General features: G+C 29.5%; 1 protein-coding gene and 1 long non-coding RNA gene across 3 annotated transcripts; one reads left to right on the forward strand and one right to left on the reverse strand.

The window, feature by feature from the left end:
* Positions 1–8,600: 8,600 nt before the first annotated feature.
* On the reverse strand, positions 8,601–17,848 carry LOC115880388. Of its 2 annotated transcripts, none has more exons than XR_004049851.1 (11): positions 17,731–17,848; positions 15,831–16,539; positions 15,302–15,468; positions 14,671–15,189; positions 14,333–14,605; positions 14,040–14,272; positions 13,570–13,774; positions 13,077–13,216; positions 12,004–12,192; positions 11,318–11,491; positions 8,601–10,832 (listed from the first exon to the last, which is right to left on the reverse strand). It is a non-coding gene; the product is annotated as an uncharacterized LOC115880388 (long non-coding RNA). The 2 variants fall into 2 exon arrangements; XR_004049850.1 differs by having other exon boundaries at positions 15,302–15,569.
* A 2,067-nt stretch (positions 17,849–19,915) lies between these two features.
* Positions 19,916–22,559, forward strand: LOC115880320 (pentatricopeptide repeat-containing protein 1, mitochondrial). The gene is made up of 5 exons (XM_030897515.1): positions 19,916–21,218; positions 21,271–21,512; positions 21,571–21,731; positions 21,787–21,961; positions 22,212–22,559. The coding sequence occupies exons 1-5, from the start codon at positions 19,970–19,972 to the stop codon at positions 22,467–22,469; spliced, it is 2,085 nt and encodes a 694-aa protein (XP_030753375.1). The 5' UTR covers positions 19,916–19,969; the 3' UTR covers positions 22,470–22,559.
* Positions 22,560–22,672: the final 113 nt, after the last annotated feature.

Genomic DNA, 22,672 nt, shown 5'->3' on the forward strand with positions numbered 1-22,672 from the left:
AATATACAGGGTCCTGCAACAAAGCGTTTTAAGTTAATTTTAAGTGCAGACCATAAACCTGCACTAGGTCGTATTTCAAGATATTAAACAATTTCAGGAAATTATGTTCAGTTGTATAGGGTGTCTCAAAAAAGTGTAGATGTATTAAATGGCTCTCTTTTCCACGTTTTTACACTAAAATTGTTTTGATATTTCAAGAGAAATAAGTACATAAAATATAGGTGCAGATTTTTCAGATACATTTAGTGCGATAAAAAATTAAGTTATACATTTTTTTAGAATAATTCTGATCGTCTTGTGTTTATTTTTATTTCACTCTCTGGCGGTTCAGGTAAAACCTTACATTTAAACAACATGTCCAACATGTTGTAACATGTCCTAAATTTAAAGTTTTCCCCTACTTCCAATAGGGAAACCTGCAGGTATCGCACTAAATATATCTGAAAACTCTGTACATATACCGTATGATCGAAAAAAAAATGGCGTCCAGTTGGCTGGGAAATGAACATCGATATTTCCCATATAATTTTATAAAAAAATTCGCCGACGCAGTTTTTTTTCGATCATATTGTATTTTGCAGCCATTTTGTAAAAAAATTAAAAATACAAGGCTTGAATTAAAAACAATGCTTGGTATTTACTACAGGTGGTCTGTACTAACGATTATAAATGTTATAACTATACAGGGTGCTCAACATTTAATATGAAGGTGGTTAAAAACATACAGTAATTTTTCTTGGGTTTTCTTAACAGTAAAATACAGGGCAAAAAACTATTAGGTGAAAAAGTCGTGTCAATATTTCAGTGCGTTCCTTTTAAAAAATAAGAAATTTTAGCAAGTTCGGCGTCGAATTTTGAACCCCTTGTCAATGTACGATTACGATATTCATGAATCTTAGTGTAAACCAACTGTAAACACTGAGTATAGTTTTAACTTCAAGGCGTCAATTGGTAGGTTTTTAGTTATTTTTTAAAATATATTGTAAAGGTATATATTTTTATTGGTTAATTTATTTCTCTGGAACTAATCAAAACTACTAAAGTGATAAGAAAGGAATACTTTACACTCGCACTTTTTTTTAGATATCCTGTATACAAGTGAATATATTTTCGTGAAATATGTTCTAGCAAGAGCGTAGCTAAGGGTGGGCAGAGCGTAATCTAGAGATGAAAGAATTGCCTTAATTGGTCAAGTTTTCGAAAAATTTGCAAAGAACGAGGATTTTGTTTCACTGCGCCCTCTAGAGCCATCGACTGGCGACGTTCTTCTCTTGTATTCAGTAAGATCTCTTCAACGTGTTAAGGAAAATTTTGTAAAAAAAATGACATCCAAACATGACAGAAAGTACAATTTACTTGTGAATTAAAATGACTGACATAACTGTCACTGCCATGTACCCCCTCTCGTTGGACAAACGAGAGGGTACACTACACAGTTTAGGTCTGCACTTAATGCGTATGTGCAATAAAATACTTAAGTTCTTTAATAAACAACCTCTATATCGATGCTCGGCGTACTGTTTGTTGCTGGACCTTGTATATGGAGTATCCCATTTAGTTAGTGGGTTTTTTGGCTTATTCGTAAAAAAACTTTCGATTTTTACCAACATGAGTTACATTTTTGCTAGTGGATACTTAGTATTCTTGATACAGAACGAATTTGAAAATATGGCAGTGTCAGATCCCTTCGTATCACAGTTATTTATAATTTTATGACTTTTTCGAAGAATCCAGTGAACTTATTAGTTTCTATTTTTGAAATTTTGACCAATGTTTATTTTTAATTGGGACAACCTGTATATTACGAAACTAATTCGTCCTTTTACAAACGTATTAAAAATAGATGACACTGTGTCATTAAAACATACAATATTTTTTCTTAGAAGAATCTTTTTACAAGCTTTTTTTTTACACCCGGTAGGGTGTCCCATTTAAAAACAAAGTAAACATTGGTCAATATTTGATATATAAAATTCTTAAAAGAAAAACTAAATAATTCTTTGGGTTCTACGTAAATAGTTTTATAAAAATGCGTTTTTATCTTTTTGACATATCAGGCTAGTGAGATACGAGGGGTGTCTGAAATGCAACATTTTTATTATCATCCTTAGCATGAAAACTGCGAAGTTTAATTGCTATATTGGTTTCACTTAATTGTAACTGTTTAATGTAACAAGTTTGTAGAAACTGTTAGGTTCTATTAATAAGTCAAAAAACCCTCAATTGCAACTAAAATGGATACTCCTGAGGCATGTACAGAGTGTCCCATTTTGGTTGCAATTGAAGATATCTCGCTCATAAGCAACCTTGAGCTAAATAGTCATGGCCTCCTTAGACCTTAGGAGTTTAGGAGACTATGACTAAAGGCTTGTTGACACGGTCCAAGTGCGATGTAAATACTCTTGTATATAGGCACTTTTCATCATCCAGTATAAAATAATCATTGTTTAAATCCATCCTTCTCGAATCTATGTTATGTAGTAATTTATTATAAATAAATAAACCTATTGAAATGGAAATAATTGTTTTTTTAACTTGTGCATGTGGCGCCCTCTGGTGGTAATGCCCGGAACTAAAAATGATAGCAGCGCCCTCTGATGTTAATGCCCGGAACTAAAAAATACTTGTATCGCCCTCTGGTGTTAATGCCCGGAACTAAGAATGATAGCAGCGCCCTCTTGTGTTAATGCCCGGAACTAAAAATGCTGGTAGCGCCCTCTGGTGTTAATGCCCGGAACTAAAAAAATGCTGGTAGCGCCCTCTGGTGTTAATGCCCGGAACTTAAGTGCATATGTACTTTAGTTCGATACATTGACACTAGGGGGCGCCACGTATACTAAGTGTGCTTAATAAGTTCGGTATATTTAAGTGCATGTGTACTTTAGTTCGATACATTTAAGTGCATATGTACTTTAGTTCGGTACATTGACACTAGGGGGCGCCACATAAACAAACTAGTGTGCTTAATAAATTGTTTACTATAAAAAAAAACAAATATTAAATTCATTATTTTGCGTATATTTGGTACATAAAATTTACATTAGTACATAAAATTTACAATAAAGAGAGAGGAATAAGGTATTAAAATTTGCATTAAAGAATTAGGTATTTTTGACAGCATGTTCTAAGAACACGCTGTAAGTTTTTTGCAGCAAGTTCTAAAGCCTGGTTGACTTGGACTAAGTTACACTTGGATGCTGCCATAAAAGTATATTTATGTGGATGCTGTGCGCGCCTCACTTGTAAGCTGATTCTATTTTATCAAAGTCGAATTGGAAAGCTTTGTAGGATGATATGAAGCTTTCCAACTCGACTTGGATAAAACAGTTGATACGATACAAACAGCGTACAAGTGAGATGCGCGCAGCATCCATAAACTACACTTATATGGCAGCACTTGGTCTAAGTACACTTGGACCGCGTCAACCCTCCTTAGTGGGGCGTTACACTATGCGTTTCAGCAGCAACGTGTAAACCGGCCTTTAGAACGCGCTGCCTCTTACGGCAAGTTCTAAGAAATAAGACTTGCTGTAAGTTTCTTACAGCGAGTTCGAAAAACGTGCTGCAACAGGAAAATAAACAACAAATAAAATTTATCGCAAAAATAAGGCGTTAGCGTTGGCTTGAAAATGGCAATCGATGATGTTTTATATAAAAATCAAATGCCATCAACCCAAAACTCTAACGCCGTTAACTCTAAACGCTACGCTCCAAACCTCATATTTTGATTAGTAAAGATTGAATCTTGCGGTTTGTGTAAATTTGAGTTACTTTTAAGCGAAATCAACATAGCCTTCTTAATTTCCATGCTACAGGACGATAAGAAGAATAAGAAGTCTGCATTTCATACACCCCTCGTATATCGTTAGCATAACATGTAGACGAATCGTTAAAATAGAACCTTTTACGTAGAATCCGCGGGCTTATTTTTTATCTATCAAGACCATGTTTAGTTAATTTTTAAATAAGACGTCCTGTATATTTGATAAGAACTAAATAGACCATTTGAATGGATTAATCAACGCCGTTCAAAAATATACAGTAAAGAAAACAAAGAAAAAACATATAATCATATAATGACAGTCAAGGGGCAGCATTGTGTGCATGGCAAATATTTAGGAGGCTAATATAAAATGAATTTTTGGAAGCTTGTAAAAAGACAAATTAATTTCTAGATAAATACACATGAAGCGTCATATTTAAAAAAAAACTAAACAATGGTCGATACAAAACAAATAGAAATATTAAGAAAAAAACTAAGACACTGGATTCCACATAAAGTATAAAGCTAAGCATATACAGGAGCGGAGAGCAGAAGAGCGAAAACAGACACACAAGCTCCTTACTACAGCTCATACCAATTAATCTCGTGTGTTTCTTCTCCCCGTTTTGATTTCCGCTAGAGTATGTGCTTACCAGAAGAAATAATTCAACTTCTTGTCAGAAAACTGAGATACGCAGGGTAGAAAAAAATGCATTTTTAGTAACATCCTGTAGCAGGAAAACAAAGTAGGCCGCGAGAATTTTGTTTGGCACATTAAATTTTACAAAGAAGTAGTAAGGATCTTTATTAATAAAGCGAAAAATACCACATTTGCTACCAAAATGGGACACTCTGTATAGTCTGTATAGTATTAGCTTTTATTTCTTTTCGCTTTTAAAAAGGTTTAGCTTTATTTTTTGGCCTAAAAAAAGAAACTATTTTTTTTAGTCCAGTGTTTATACCACTGCTAATTATAGTCTGTTAAATATTGGACAAAGTAAATTGCTAACCTGTACAGGGTGTATCAATTTCATTCGTTCGTGCTTTAGGGAGTTTCTAGCTTATGAACGCAGATAGAGAAAAAGTTGAGATTTTCGCAATAGTTGGCTTGTTTTTTTTTTAATTAAAAATATGAACATATTTTTTTAAGATAAAAACATTTGCTTTGAAAAGAACGTTACACTGAATTATGTTTTTACATTTACAATAAGTTTTTATATCTGAATACAAGGGACGGTTAAAAGCATTTATCAAAATCACCCTGTAGCTCAAAAACTAAGAAGGTTATAACATGTAATTTAAAAAAAGTAAAAAAACTACGTCAAAGGCGTCTGGGGAATGACAATCGATGATAATTTTGGCGAGGTCAATCTCTAGACGTCATTTAGTAAAATTTTACATAAAACTTCAATATTAACTAACACTAATTATAGAAAGAATAAAAAAGGATAGAACGGTTCTAGACACACAAATCTATTTCCAAAAAATATTTTTTTTCCTGTAATTTTAAACTACGCCATTTAAAAATCGTTTTTACTCAATATAAAAATAAATTACAAGCTTCTTAAGGGCAACTGGCAGTAAGCGCCATTAAACAATAAAGAAGAGGACGGGCCAAGAAAATGAAGTCTAGGGCTTGAGTTCGCAAAAATTGTCATCGTCATTCCGACCGTAGAGTATTTTATAAAAAATTAGTAGCCACTGCGAAAACCGCTACTTCCTATCTCCTTAGGGAGAAACACTATAAAACATGCTATTTCCACATTTAGTTGCAATTAAGGGCGTTCTCGCTTATTAGTAAATAATACTAAATGTCGAACTCGTTACTTAAATGAACCCATTATTTTTTTCTTGAAAGCAAAGATACAGTACACAAAATTGTCATGGCCCTCTTAGTTTCCATGATACAATGTGTTGCAGTTTTACACTCACCTCATATTATATCAGTACTCTGAAAAAAAAAACAGATTTATACAGGGTGATTTTTAACTTATACACATAAACTTGGGAAATTATTGCTGATGTTAGAAAGAAATGTTGGTAAAATATTTTTAGATTCTGAAATAATTTGAGTTTGTTTTCACAAAAATTATTCAACTCAGTAAATGCACATTCAATTTAATGGAATTTACGTTTTTTGTTTTCATTTCAAATAGTTTGTTATCTCCTAAATAAAAATATTTTAGTACCTTTTTTTTTCACTTATTAGTCATTATTTGTCATCAGCAATAATTTCCCAACTTTATGCGTATAGGTTAAAAATCACCATGTATACTTAGAACATATTAGGTGGAACCAGAGGCATATAAGAAAAGTTTTTTCTTAATATTTTCATCACACACCCTGTATACTTGTCAAAAAAATAATCTTCCTCCTTCACAAGCTTTTAAAATATATGTAACAGTATATTTTAGTTAAAAGCTGCAGAATTAATTTTAAAATAATACAAATAAAAAGTTACATGGGACCATACCAAAACAATGCTGCTATTATTTTTTAACTGGCGAAACCAATTTTGATCTATTCAATTTTTAAATGAAAAATTTAAACAATTAAGAAGAATTTACCTCTAATTAAAAATTGTGACTTATAGTGGCTTGTGAGAAGATACATTAATTTTCTGACAAATATACGGGCTGTCCCATTAATAGAAACTAAACATTGGTCGATATTTAAAAAAAACAATTTCAATTATTTAAAGAAGATAAAAAAGAAGTTCCATAGCAATATGTTCTAAAATTTATTGATAAGTTGTCAGACTACTGAAATAGGAGATGTATCTGAAACTGTAACATTTTCAAAATCACCCTGTATCATAGAAACTAAAAGGGGACCGTAGCAATTTTATTTTTCATAAAAATCAAGTTTATAAAAATCGCAATGTCCTATCCTTACTAATGAGCGAGATGGACAGTCTGTACAACATTATTGATTGATAAACTTTTCCTAGCAAGCGCCAATACTTTCAATAAAGCACACAAAGTGGAAATGATAAAATGACCGAAAATTCCACTCATGAGGAAGTGATAAATACCATTCACATGAGTATACCAAACATTGCGTTATAATTTAGAGCATAGCAGTTAGTTTTTCCTTAATTACAATTTAAATAAACATTTTAACAATGGAAGTTTTTACAAGGTTTGTTGTTTATTTTCCATTTAAACTAATATAAAATTAAAAATTGCATAAATTAATTAATTGCTCATCGTATGAATTAAAATTATACAAAAAAAAATTGAAGTGAATAGTTGATAAATAAATAAAAAACATATTAAATAACAAAGTAAACTTCTAGTTAACTGAAAATTTAAATGGCTTTAATGTGTGCTCTAATATTACCGGCATATTTTGTAATAAAAAGATTGAAGTGAAAATCTCAAATAGAACACCTAGTTTATTTAACACTGAGCCACCCTGTAGTAATTTAAACGATTTTTTTTATTGAAATTTGAAAGCAATACTTTCTTAGAAAGTAATAAACAAATATATTAATTATTCTACAAATTTTAACTTTTAAGGTGTTTGAATGAGTAAGAATCGATTAGGCAACCAGTTATACTAAAATTTAAAGAAATTGAGATAACTATTTTCAGATGATTTTTCTATGTAAAATGAGCTTTATATAATTAATTTACGCTATTTTCTATTGGAGTACAGTGGTGGATTAATCATTACAAATTACAAATCTTAATCCCATCACTGACTAAATATTTAAAGATGCCAAAACTACAGTTTACAGCCTTAAAATTCGTTCAGATCATTGATAAGTGCTAATTAAATAAATTATTCCAGAAAAAGCTTGCCAGACGCATACAAAACAACAGTATCAGCTCATAAGAATGTTATTTAATGTAATTTATTTGTGTCGAGTAATTTGAAGTAGTAATTACTCAAGCATATTTTTTTTAATATATTCTACTTTCAAATATCTGGAATATATTTAATTTCTAAATATTCACAATGCCACAATTTTGTTATAAATAAAGTATATTATTATAAAATTAAGGGTGTTTTATTTAAATAGCAGAGAAAGACATTATAATATATTTAGTTACCAACATATAAAGTATTTTAGTACAATTTGTTTTGATCTTCTGTTAAATAAAATATTTTCAATTAAAAAAAATACGACTTTATAAATTTGTGAAAGCTTTAAAAATGTACAGAAAAAATCTAAAATAAAACTACCAATTTAAATACTACCAATATAAAGCAAAAATATATTAAAAACACCCTGTGTATATCTACGAACTGGCTACTATATACGGTCTGCTAAAATATGGTCTACTGTAACCTGTATGTTTTATAAAAAAAAATTCAGTGAAATCTCAAACTGAAGGCCTAACATGATTATTTTTGTAACATTGGGCCACTCTGTGGTAATATAACTTATTCTTTTTTACCTACTAAAAAAAAGAGTCTTATTTAGCTGATTAATTATTAGTCACGACAAAAAAATATTTAAAATGAAAAAAAGAAATGACTGTAAACGTAGTGCTCGGAATCTCTAAAACGCTTACAAAATATAGATGTATACAAAACATTTTTAAAACAAAAATACAGCAATAGATCACAATAATATATAGAAAACAGATAATAACATTTGTACAGAAATAGTACAATATTATCGAATAAAAAAGGCGTCGACGATGGCTATGAAATGGAGATCGCTGTCATTTTATATATAAAATTATATGGGAAATGTAATTGATGTTCATTTCCAAGCCAACTGAACGCCGTTTTCTTTTCGATCATACGGTATATTGTTTTATTAGGAGTAAAAATGATACTTTTTGCGGCGAGACACTAAAAGTAATTTTTACTCCGAACAGAACATGTTCTTTTTTCAAACGTCAAATATAATGTGTTAAATAATTTCAAACGTTGCAAAAAATATAATGTCATCAATATGTTGTCATCATGTCATAAAAATTAATAGTTTTGTAACGTTTGAAAAAAAAAAAAGATATTGTATTGAAACACTTTAATGATATCTCTTTGATAATAATAGGGATCTTCAAATTTATTTTGCTTAATAAATGTTATAAAGTAATATTTATTTTCAACAAAAAATATTTAGAAATATTTCCTATTACAGATAGCAAAGGTAAGCTATAGATCACTATTATTAACAAAATATTAAAAACAATATTTATAAAATTCTAATACACCAAATAACATACAAAATTGGTATTAAAATATATATTTTTGACATTTAAGTGGAATGAAATGTCAAAAGATTTTAAATGTTGAAGGACCAACTGAAAAAAGATATGCCACATAATATAAAACTAGAATTATTATTTTTGTGTAAAAATGTGTTTTATCTTAAAATTATATATTTAACAAATATGTATATATAAATGTGAATTTTTATATTATGACTTATGATATTTCAACTGATCCTACAATAAATATATTATATACCCTAGCAGACCATTTTCATATGTAAAATTCATAAATTTTAGGAGATAAAGTTTGAGTAGAGGTCTAATAGATATGTTAAAAAAATATGACAAGATAGAGACATTTTAAATACTAAAATTGAGAGAAAAAATTACTACTGGAAATAAGATTTTTTTTTAAATAATAAGAACATTACCACATACATAAGATTACATAAGAATCGATTAGACAACCAGTAATACTAAAGGTTAAAATTCATTAAAAAAACAAATTTAGTATAAATATACTTGAATCGCACAGTATATCTATGAAAAATAATTTTAAAATGTATGCTCAAAATATATTTGTTAAAGAAATTGAAATGAAAATATTAAAAAGAAAAATATTTTTTATGAAAATATTAATAAAAAAAAAGCTTTTGCTCTTGTAAAGACGTTCTGAGAACATACTGTATATAAAGAAAATTGTGCACATAAAAAAGAAAACAATGCGTGAAGTGCATTGCTCTCTGTGTTAAAGAAACAAACTTTATCGCTAAAATTTAAATACAAAATAGATATAAACATATTTTAAAATCATATAAATTGATTAAAAACATCTGCGTTAGGGTACCAAAAATAATTCTCAAAAGCAAAAAAAACTATATGAACACAAGTATCCAAAATTGATTTAATAAAAAAAATATTTCAAAAAAATAAACACTAATAAATCATTTCTACTGGCTTAACATTGGTATTCAATAATCACATTTAATGTTTATGAAAAAATATTAAATGACCATTAACTATTAAATTATCATCCGGTTGAAGATATAGTTAGTTAAATTCTATAAAATTTAGTTTTGCGTTAATACAATAAATGAAATATTAAAAAATATAAACTTTAAAACCAAAATAATACTTGTGTTCATAGGGCTATAGTGACGCAGATGCGCAAGTATAAAAATTATAATTTTGATAATCTGGAATAAACTTAGAGAAGTTTAGTTATATAATTAAGAAGTTAGTTATATAATTAAGTAAAAGATAAAATAAATTGGAAATGATACAAGCCTATAAAGATTGTTTTTTAAATATTTTAAAAATACCTTTAACGAAATCCAGAATACAATATAGTTTTATTTAATAACAATTTAATGATTGAACTAATGGAAGTAAATATAAGATAGGTGAGATTGAAAAAAAGCTTGAGATGAAAAAATTATAACAGATTAGCATCATGTTGCTCAACATATCCTCCATAAAGATGATTGCATTGATTTGAATGATTTAAAATTAATCAAACGTCCCTCAAACTAGAGGCAACACAAAGCATAAATATAAAGACAATATCAACAGAGATAATGGTCCTATTCATAAAATAAAGCGTATTGCTCTTAACTAGTGTTTTATATTGCAAAAGCTTAAGAAGAAAAAAGGTTTCTATCCAGATTATCAAAATTTTACAAAAAATTAACATTAAAATGACGCCTGATATAATTATATAGTAAGAAGATAAAAACCAATAAACAAATTTATTGAAACAATAACACTATTAATGAAGCTAACGAACCTTGGTGAGGCATTGAGGAGTACTGAGTCTGCTTTATGTTGAGAGAAAGAAGAAAGTGAGGAGTAGGAGCTACTGTTGATATCCATTGTTAAGAAAAATGCAGAGATATCTAAAAAATAAAATAAAAATAATATTAAAAAAAGAAATAAAACGAGCTATACCATTAACTCCTATAAGTTAATGTCTATAATGTAAAAATTAAAATAAATATATTTTTATTAATGCAATAACTATGTTTTTTAAATTAATAATTTGTATATACCCTATGAGAAAAAAAAAACAGCATTATAGTGGCTTTGGAAATAACAATTGATGACAATTATTTCTGCCAGGTAGACCACAATATACCTATCATTTATAAAAAATTGGTATAAAAATTTATAAAAATTAAAGAATGAAATGTTAAAAAAATTCCAAGCTCATATTTTTTTAAATTAAGGTTTTCACCTTTGAATAATAATTGGTATGTTTGAAACCTTTTTCCTTTTTTTCATTTAAATATTATTTTTGACAAGTTTTTATATCAATTTTTAATAAATGACATAGGAATAGGCGTTGACCTCGAGACCTTAAATATTATTGATGATAACTTACTATTGATAAAGGACTGCGACCACAGTAACAGCTATTAAGTACAGTCCTAAATGGTCTTCCTGAGTCTATTCCTGCAAGTTTCATTCCATTTAAAGCTTTTTAAAGCCTAACCACCATAATATTTGCAGATAGTACGGCTTGTGGATTTTCAACAGCAATTGCCCAAGCGTATACCTAAAATTCCAAAAAAATATTAAGTAAATTTTTATTATACTAATTTTGGAAGATTTCTGAAAACAAGATTAATAAAAACAAAACAAAAAAGATTAATCAAAATTATATTTATTAAAATATGTATATCTTTATTGCGTTTATTCTAGTGGGAACATTAATATATCGTCAAGGTGTGTGTGACGAGTCCTGTAATTTTAAACCAGTTTTGAATAGCGAATGTTGACAATTTGGCGAAGGACTTTTTAAAATAGTTAATTGTGTGTTGTAATCAGAATAAATTGTGTATATAGTGCGAAAATAAATCCGTTAAATATTTTATCGTGAGTTTAAATTAGTGGACCCACAGAATCCGTAACAATATGCAACCAGTAATACAGTTTCAGCATTTTATTTTGTCCTGCCTATTTTTAATAGTTGTTGGCTTTTCTAATATTGGAACAAAAGCGCTTGTATATATTTAAAAAAATTTCAAGCTGTCCAATGAAATATTATAAGATAGATAAATAACTTACTATTGGTGAAGAACTGGATCCGCTCTAACAGCTATTAAGTAACAGCAGTTCAAAATGGTTTTCCTTGATTTCTTCTGCACAAGAGTTTCTCTCTCTCATTTCATTTAAATCTCTTTTATGACCACCATACATATTATTTGCAGCTAGTATGTCTTATCGGTTTCTAATAGCCATTGTCCTATCGTATGCCTAAATAAAAAAAAATATTAGGTAATTTTTTATTATAGCAATTTTTGAAGCTATCAGAAAACAGACAATAACATAAAATATGTTAATATTTAAAACTACGTAACATAACAAACAAATAATAGACATTTTTTATATTAATTTGAATAAGTTATAAAGAGTTATATAAAATTTAAAAAAAAACTTTTATTGAGAACTTCAGAAATGATATAAAAAAGTCTAAAATTCCTTGATAAGAAAATAAAACATTATTATAATGAGTTAATAATAATCCAGAAAATAAATATCAAATTTGCTAGAAATATAGAAAAAGAAAAAATTAATATTTAGTAATAACTCGTAAATTTATTGCGTTATTTTGGTGATAACTTTTAATAATTTTCAAATAAATTTAAAGATATGCAACCAGTAAAACACTGTTAACATTGTATTTTTTTCCACTTTAACTGGCCATAACTTTTTATTTTTTTGGGCTCTAATCTCTAATATTAATTAAAAAAACAATTATACATATTAGTTTTCCAGTCAAGTTTTAATACGGTTTTATTATTATATTTTTTTTATTATTATAAAAAAATGCGTTTATCTTGCTAGAAACTTCAAAAAATTATTCGATTAAGTCGATTTAAAAACAATGCAATAATTTTATATTACATATTTAATGTATAATCCAAGTATAATCACTTGTATGCAACCAGTAATACAGTCTGTGTTTGATTTTATCCTCCTTTTTTTAACAGTCTGTTTTATCACAAAACAATACAAAACTAGGACCTGTTAATATTTGAACAAAAAAGCTTGAATATGACGGAAAATTTAATAAACTTTCAGCATTTTCAAGCTTTCTAATGAAATTTTATAAGAATAAGTTGATAGACGTAACTTACCATTGTTAAAAGGCAACAGGTGTTGAAGTCAATCCAGTAAATGGCATTTTTCTGTGTCCATTAAAGATTTTCCATTAAAACTGGAACTTGGACTGGAAACAGCTGTCAAAACGTCCATTAATACCAATTTGTTTTGCTTACTAAAAATACAAAAAATAAATAAGTAAATTTTTATAGTCTGTTCCTTCACACATTTTGGAATAAAAAAAATGTTTTTTTTAATATGTTAGGTAGATATTAAAAAAAAATAAACGCAATAGTAACTCTTTAAAATATTGTCAAATATTCATAGATTTTTACAAAAAGAAAACATACTAAATAAAATTAAAATTGTCTGATATAAATTTGTAAATATCTACAAAGATTGAAAAAAAAATATATTAATATATTTTCAATCTCAAACTTACTTTATTTCGAATTTGAAGCCTACAATTTTGTAGTTAAATACAAAAATTGTAGCCTTAAAAATAATAAAAAAATAAAAATAACTTACCATTTTCATAGCGCATTGGTAATGAAGGCCAGTCAATCTAAGTACTATTGATTGTATCTTGAAATTGTCATTTGTGGGTAAGATTTTCAGTATCAATTTATTCAAAAAATTCCTCCGGCATTCATCAAACTTATGTACAGTTCTAACTCATTTGCAGATTTGTAACAGCAACTGTCAACGCCCAGTACATCACTCGAACAAATATCTAAAAATAAACAAATATTAATAAGTATATTAATTTGTATCAATGTAGAAAATTAAAATAAATAAGAAAACATTGTAATATCAATATAGATAGGCAAAATACAAAATTAAGTTGATTTGAATAAAAAAATTCTCCTAATAAATTTAAAATTAAATGTTGCACCTAAAGTTATTGAAATATACACATTATATGTGTAAAATATGTCATACTTTCCAAGCTTTCCAAAACCTTTAATAGGAAAGAAAATAATGTGAAAAAAACTTACCATTTTTGAGAGATATCTGCGTTGTTGAAGTCAATTTAATGTCCTGTATCTACTGTAGAATAAATTGGTCATCTGTGAGCCTTTTCCCAGTTTAAATTATGTCAAAACTTCTTTGGTGTTTCTAATAATTCATCCAAGTTGTTATAACATCTGCTATTCTACATTTCCACCAATAGATATGCTTGTATAATACATAAATAAATGAAACTTGACGTCCAAGATACCAATAACATCTATAAAAAAATAAAAGTTGTGATAAGTATTTATTTTTTGTAAGTAGATGAAAAAATTACCTTAATACAGTTGCTCCAAATTTCATTCAAAAAACTTCCGTTACAGCGAACAAAATCCTCCACCTTTCCTCAAACATCTTCTATCTCCTTTCCTTCTATTTCAAAGCAATCCTCTTTCATCTTCTCTGTCCTGTTCTACTTTCCATGTCTCACCAATTCTTATTCAACTACTTATATAACTAACTTATACAAATTTCAGGCGTCTTACAAACATTTTTTAAAAAGGGGGAAAAGGGATAATGCTACAACAAACGACTACGCTAGCGCACCTACCTAAAAAAAAGAAAAACACTTTTTTAATCAAAGAAGATGATAAATATAAAGTTATATAAATTTACCTGATGGCATCTAGAAGATGGCCCTAATCCTGCTGTTGTCCCCCCAAAAAATTCATTCCAAAGCAGTTAAGTACTAAAAAGATTTATGGCAGGAACAAACTGAATTTAATTTTAGTAACAAAAATAAATTACTAATACTTTAATTCTCATTATAATGTAAAATTACATTATTTACTAATTTACGTTTAATTAAAAATCACTATTAAAAAAATTAAATAATATTATCAATTTTAAAATAAGACCAAAAATAGTTATTTCCAAATATAATAGAAAAACAATATGCTACCTAATTTTGTCTTTTTGGAGATATTTTTTTATTACCCATTTATTATTGCTAAAAAAACTTTATATTAAAGCCTTGTATAGAGTAAGAAAAAAAGTAAAAATGAAATGTAAAAATTGCAAATTAAAAAATAAGTACTTAATGCGACATTCTGTAAATGTAGGGAACCTAAAGTTACCGCTTTGGAACCACGACGCGAACCGACTTTTGAAATTCTCCAAGCCATACTGTATCACCTGTAAGAGAAAAAAAAAACATTAGAATATTTCTAACAAATACCTATGCTAGAAGAAACAAAAAACAAGGTATAGACAAAAAAAAAAACGATGTAAAAATATTAAAACTCACCATCATATCTTGCTTAAGTTCATTTTCAGTCCCACCATAATAATTATACGGCGAAAAAACAGTGGCGTCTCACTGCTATGGGGCACATCGAATGCCCCCAACTCCATGGACTTCGGTCGATCCTGTAGAGTTGACAATAAACACGTTTTCCAGGTATTCGACGGTACCTGAAACAATCCGAAATTTTTTGGGACTGATCATATGCAGCATGTAGATAGAATTTCTGACTTCTTAGTTTTTAAAAATCGCGCTGCGAACCCGGGTTGTCCTAAAAATATGAAATAAAAATTTACAAGTTAAATTAGAATTTAAACTTATATCTACTATAAGTTTTAAAAAAGTTGCTCTAATTACTATACAAGTTTTCTACTTAAATTGAAGCTCATGTATGTTGTAACAAAAAAACTAAAATATACACTTATAGAAAAAGAATTTTGACTGCTACATGGTGCAATAAAAAAGTTATTTGGTAGAAAATACAGTAAAAGTTTACAATTTAAAGAAAGTAATATAAAAAAATTAGACTTACTTTTAACAGGTTTAAGTTAGGCCTGGTTATGCTCGCCTCCTCCCGACATTTTCTGCCTTCAAAATTCGACGCGGGGCAGACCAAGAGAAAAAAAAATGTTTCCACGACCCGCCTGCGAGTGTGTGCTGGTTGCCTTCCTTATGCAGATTCGACCCATTGGTCGACGATTAAGCCTCACCAGTCAGTTCCCATCCCAATTAAGCCGCCTCGTCTGGGGTCACCCTCGTCACCCGTCGGACGGACATCCACCGGGACCCCCTACAGGCGGACCCCCCTCATCATCTTCAATGTGTCCGATATCCCGCCCCCTGCCTCTTCGAGGGTCACGGAATACGTGCACGAAGAAATCTCGGAGCTTGGGTGCCAAGTTGTATCCGGCCGAAGCCTCTAGCATTAGAACACCTAGCTCGTAAACCAGAGGGTGGTGACTCCCTTGGGTACCTCTGCATGCTACACAGGTCATCGATGCCCGAACATCAGGGTTAGGGGGTGACCCAAGAAGTCTCCTCTCTTGGGGAAGGCCGCGCCGCGCTCTGGAGTCATCTTAAGCCGGGGATCCACACCGACAAAAACACTGTTAACCAACTGCATCGGCTAACGAAATTCACTAATGTTGAATTAGGAAATTTTATTAACCAACACAGAGAGCTAGCAATGCTCGTGTGAGTGGGGAAGGAGTGTGTGGTGTTGTAGTATTAATATAACGCGCCTAAAAAAAGAAAAAAATATTGGAATACCTATAAAAATATTACGACAATATATAAATAGGTATATTTATTTTAAATATGAAAAAGGAGATGCTCCATTTATACCTCAGCAATATTTTATAAGATTTTTCCTTGATTATTATACCAAAAATGTCAAAAATATAAAGATGTTAGGTATATGACATAGAAAAAAGGGATATAAATTTGATGAATATGGTCAAAATCCAAAGAATTTTTCCATGATGTACCTAACACATAAAAAAATAAAAATACACAAGGAGTGTTTAGAGTTGTAACATATATTATTTAGAGCTAAAAGTTAAACCTACAGTGTTTCAAATAAATAAAAAATATTAAAGTTATATTTTTTTTAACATTGAGACATCCTATATATATTATTGCATTTTTAGTTTCTACTATGAAGACACAAAAACATTCTATCAAAATTTACCTCAAAATCATACTGACTGTTTTTGAAATATTTTAATTTTTATAAAAATTCAGTAACAATTGATTTATTTCTTCAATGCAAATTTACAACTAATACTGAATTAGCAAAAATCATTTGTCAACATTAATACTATTTTTTAACATGTAATATTTCATAACGCGCTTTAAAAGAGAAATATGTTTTAAAATAGAAAATGCTGAAACCTAATATAAGTATGTAGGATTCTTAAATAATAAAAATACGTAATAAAATTCCTAATGAACCTATATACCTATTTAAAACGTAAATACAAAAAACCTATATACTCATTCAAAATATTGTTAAAATGCGCCATATTATATTTTTAAAAATAAAGAAAACTCCAAGTATGTCCTATAAAAAGAAATTTAAATTAAAAATAGCAATTTAGAAAAAATCAAGACATCGAATTCCAACAGGCGGCCATTTTATTTAAACATTCCTTGACCAAAAAAAATAAAAAAAAAATGAGAGATACATTACGTAATTTATCAAAAATGTAGTACTATTTTACCCTTATCTAACACGCAGTATAGAAAGTACCAAAAAATACATAGTTTTACATACTTATTTATTAATCTACGTATATTATTTAAACAATATTCTTAAAAATTAATAACTTAATGGGGAACATTGAGAAGAAGGCAGCCATGATGGATACTGCGAAATCCAAAAATTTTAAACTAAAATATCCCAAAAAATACATAAAATTATGGGTACTCACTTTTTCAGGAGGCTAAGCAGGGCACTAGTAACAGATTACGCATAAATTGTGTACACTAAACGCACTTTTTCGTGAGAAAGTTAAAAAATCCATGCAACCGACGGGAGGACGTGCGGATCCTTCGATTGCAAAAGACAAAAGGAGGACCGGCGTTGCCAGATTGAAGTCATTCCTAAAATTTAAGCTGCTCATAAAATTAATTTATTTATTACTAATAAAATTGTTTATAGGAAAATTCTTCTAAATTAAGCTTAATTTTGTTCTCAAAAGTTATTATTTACTCAATACGTTCCACTGATATCGTTTTTTTACGTAAGGTAAAATATTTATTGTCATAAATCGTCCTATTGCTGCCAAAAGTCACTAACATTTTCCGAACCTGAAAATTCAATCACTAACTATATTGTAAAGCGGAGAATCGATTGAAAAAGGCATTAGCTACGATTTCTGGCTATTTATATTTTAGTTTGATACCGAATAGTTACTAACTATAACATCTTTATGCAATGCAATTCATCTTTAGACGCGTTTTTCTCGGAAGGAACAAAAAGTAAGTTAGTGACTTTTGGCAGCAATGGGACGAAATAAGAAACAAATAAGTAATTATAAACATAAACACACAAAAATCATGAAATAAACATAAAATGAAGCTGTTTAAATACATTTTTAATGCTATAAATACATCGAAACCAAGAATAAAGACTATAATGTTAGTACGTAGTTACAAGAAGAAATAAAAGAAATTCCTACAAAACAACATTACTAGTACTTGTTTTATTAAAAATATATAGAAATGGCCCTTACTATAGTGCCAGTGATCAATTTAAACTAATATAATTTGACAAAATCATACAGAAAAAAAGATTTTCGGCATTTTTTAACAATCCGACAACATCGAACGAGAATAAAATTCAAAATCTCCACGCGACCGAAACTGACCAATCACGATCGAGTATTTTTTGCTCTTGGATGCCACGATATTAACTTTTTTTAATAAACATGGATGATTTTTATTAAAATTTCAGTAGAATATGCTTCTTATTTATTCCCTCCAGTATAAAATATCATACAAAACTTATTTTATATTGAAATTATCTGGTACCCACGTAATTAGATGAACTATAAAATCATGCATTTCCTTAATATTTTAATAAATTATTAAGAAACAAGTGTTTTTATTCAATAAATATCCCTTAGTTTAATAAGAAACTAATTCTATATAGTTAAATAGTAAGAAATATGAGATAAATTATATGAATTATATAAAAAAATAACTTCAAAAGTCTTTAACTTGACTCGATGTTGACAGCTCTTACCGGATGTATCTGTTCAACTTTTGACGCTACATTTTTCAAATTTGAAATTTAATTAAGCTGAAAAATTCTTTATTTATAAGAAAAAATATATTAATAAGTACAAATTATGATCGAAAAAACGGCGTCCATAAATTTACATATAAAATGACAGCGATCTTCATTTCATAGTCATCGCTGACGCTATTTTTTTTCGATCATGTACGGTATTATTTATATTATTATTTTAATATTTCGCACAACACGTGAACGCTTATTATGTATTTTCATAGTCAATTTTATATACTCATAATAAAGACTCATAATACTTTCATTTCACAATTTTCATTATCCTTCTTACCTTAATTTTGGATATCAAGATAAATCTGAAATTATAAAATTAATTATAGAATTTGTATTTTTACTGATTAATTAATTAACACTCAAAAAAAAAATTTCAACTGCAAATAATTCGAAAATAAACTGAAATTTGGTAACATCGACGATGTGCGCTGTATCGATGATCAAATGCAGCAAATATGGGCTTCAAGGTCAGCCACCGGATTTCGCTAATATCTTGGCAACCATAGTTGGCAACATTGGAAAAATTTTAGTTCCAAATTTTCTCGCTTTTTCCACATTGGCGCTACGAGCGCTCTTCTTCTTTTTTGTTTTTTAGGTCTGAAGACAACCGTACCATAGAATCAATGTAACAGTCATCTTCTTTTTTAAATTTATGGCATGAAACATGGACAACCACAGATCTGACATATATTTCCTCTTCTTTAATTTTATATAGCTTAAACTCATACTGGTCATCAGGCCAGTATTCAGAAAAAAATATTCACAACGAGAGAGACCAAATTATAATCTATGGGTAATTACTAGACAAAGACAACAGCAAAAATAAACAAGTACAGCGATAGTTTTTTGGAAATCGTGGAAAAATGTTTAAAATAAATTATTATAGTTTCTTATTAAGTAAAACTTGTCCTCGTTTTCTACTAGTTAAACCAGTTAACACGTTCACTAATTATAATCACCTCAAGTTATCTAGTTCGACAATACCGGGATTTACTTTCAAAAAGAAGCAGCATGATAAAGAAACGATTGATAATAATTACAATAATGCTGGATCTTGGGGCCATAGAGTTACTCCAGTCCCAAAAGAAACTGAGGAGCAACATTTAGTGAGAGTTAGGAACGATCCTGATACATTTGGAGAGCAATATGAACAAGAAATAGTCGATGAAGGTGACATACGTGAAGAAAAACATCTCAGTGAAAAACCCCCTTCTCATCAAAGACTTCGCACCAAACAGTACGCAGATATAATTAAAAACTACATAAGAAAACGTAAAATAAAAGAAGCAATTGATGTATTAGAAATCAGAATGATACAGGAAGACAAAATTAAACCTGAAGCATACATTTACAATTTGGTTCTAGGTGCATGTGGTAGAGTGGGATACACAAAGAAAGCATTCATGCTTTATAACGACATGAAAAAACGAGGTCTTAAAGTGATGGGAGGCACGTACACAGCATTATTCAATGCTTGCGCTAACAGTCCATGGCCCACAACCGATGGTTTAACCAGAGCCAAGCATTTATACGAACTGATGCTAGAAAAAGGATATCAGCCCAACGACACAAACTACAATGCGATGATCAAAGCATTCGGCCGTTGTGGAGATATCTCTATGAGTTTCAAGTTAGTAGATCAAATGTTTAAACAAGGAATCTCAGTTAAATCAGAGACAATAAATTTTTTACTCCAGGCCTGTATTTCGGACAAAGAAGCTGGTTTTAGACATTCTCTTCTGGTATGGAGGAAATTAATAGAGAAAAACATCAATCCAGACCTGTATACTTTTAATTTACTGTTAAGATGCGTTAGAGACTGTGGTCTGGGTGATCTGGAAGTTACCAAGGATGTTATTGAGAGAATAGTTCAAAATAATGGAGGTGCCTTGTTTTTGGAATCATCTGAGGCTTTGCAGATTGATATTACATCAGAACAAAGTGATATTACATCAAGAGCAAATATTACATCGAGCAAAAATGGTAGTATATCAGAAAATGATGGTACTTCGGGTCAAAATGATATTACATCAGGAAAAAATGATAATATACCGGGAGAATTACAATTTTTGAATACCAGGCCTGATCTGTTAGCTCCAAAACCCCATTTAGGTGAGTCGAATGAATTAAATTCAATTATGAATAAAAATATAGTTCTTTTTAGGTAATATCTTGTCCCTTTCTGAGGTGAAGGCTTCAGAGGATCGCCTGTTGTTACTGGGCGGTTGTAAAGGGTTCCTTCAAACTATGACATCGTTTAAATGCACTCCAGATATAAAAACGTTTACTCAGCTGCTTGATTCAATCCCCAGCACCAACGCAGCTGAGAAAGAACTAGTGCAATGTATGAGAAAACTATCGGTCAAGCCTGACATTGATTTTTACAATATGCTCATTAAAAAGAAGGTATGTAAATTCTTTTTTAGTGAATTTTGTTTGTTGAATGATAAAAAAAATGTTTCAGAGTATGAGGTGTGATTATGAGGGCGCGAAAGAGGTTCTTTTATCGATGAAAAATCAGAAATATCGTCCTGATCTTGTCACTTACGGTGTGTTGGCTCTGGGATGCAAAAATAAAGATGAAGCCTTGGATTTGATCAGGGAAATGAATTCTTATAGCTATACGTAAGTTAAAATAATATTTTTAATGTTTTTTTAACTTTTTTTTTCTTATTTTTAGCTTAAATTCTGTAATATTAGGAGCAATGTTGCACCAAGCTTGTTACCACGAGACCTACGATTATATTTTTGAAATTATGGAAATCTGTCTCAGACAAAGCATCCCCGTTAGTAAAAAATTCCTGGAGCGTTTGGACGAATTTAGGAAGAGATGCAAAACAAAACTGGACTCGGAAGTAAATACAAATCTTGTTAATACTGTATCATCGAAAAAAAAACGGCGTCAAAGACAGCTGGGGAATGACAATCGACGATAATTGTCAAAACTTGTCATAAGTTAAGATAAAAAGATTACGTTTTCAGACAAATAACGTCTAGGGAGTGACCTCGCCAAAATTATCGTCGATTGTCACGCTCCAGCTTTCTATGACGCCGTTTTTTCTCGATTGTACGGTTATTTTTAATTTTTACGTTATATTTTTTCAGAAAATGAAACCTCGCGAAATGGAACTGTTCAAAATTTTTAAAATGAGACACAAGACTTGGTTGACTGAGGTTCAGATCGACGAGAGTGAAGATGCCCATCCCTGGCAGCAGTTTAGACAGGGTCTTCCTGAAGATGCTCACGAGACAACTGGAGTCAAAGATACAGCAAGGTTCAAGCCAAGACATGCTTCGCGTTTTAAGGTGAAGACCTCGACAAAAGAAGATTTTAAAAAAGCCAAAAAAGCCATAAGAAAATAAAAAATAGTTTATTTTTAGAGAAATAAAAAAAGTTTTTTACTACTATAATATTATATCTGTGATATTTGTAAATAAAGCATTTTTAAAAATATTAAACAAACTTTTTTTTTGTAACATTTATTTATATTTTAATAGTGAAAATAAATCTTTATAACAAAACTAATGAAAAAAAAATTGAGGAAAAGTAATCAACTAAATTAAAA

Source organism: Sitophilus oryzae, unplaced genomic scaffold (genome assembly GCF_002938485.1).
Source record: "Sitophilus oryzae breed Bouriz unplaced genomic scaffold, Soryzae_2.0 scaffold_1621_pilon_pilon, whole genome shotgun sequence".
Lineage (NCBI taxonomy): Eukaryota > Metazoa > Arthropoda > Insecta > Coleoptera > Curculionidae > Sitophilus > Sitophilus oryzae.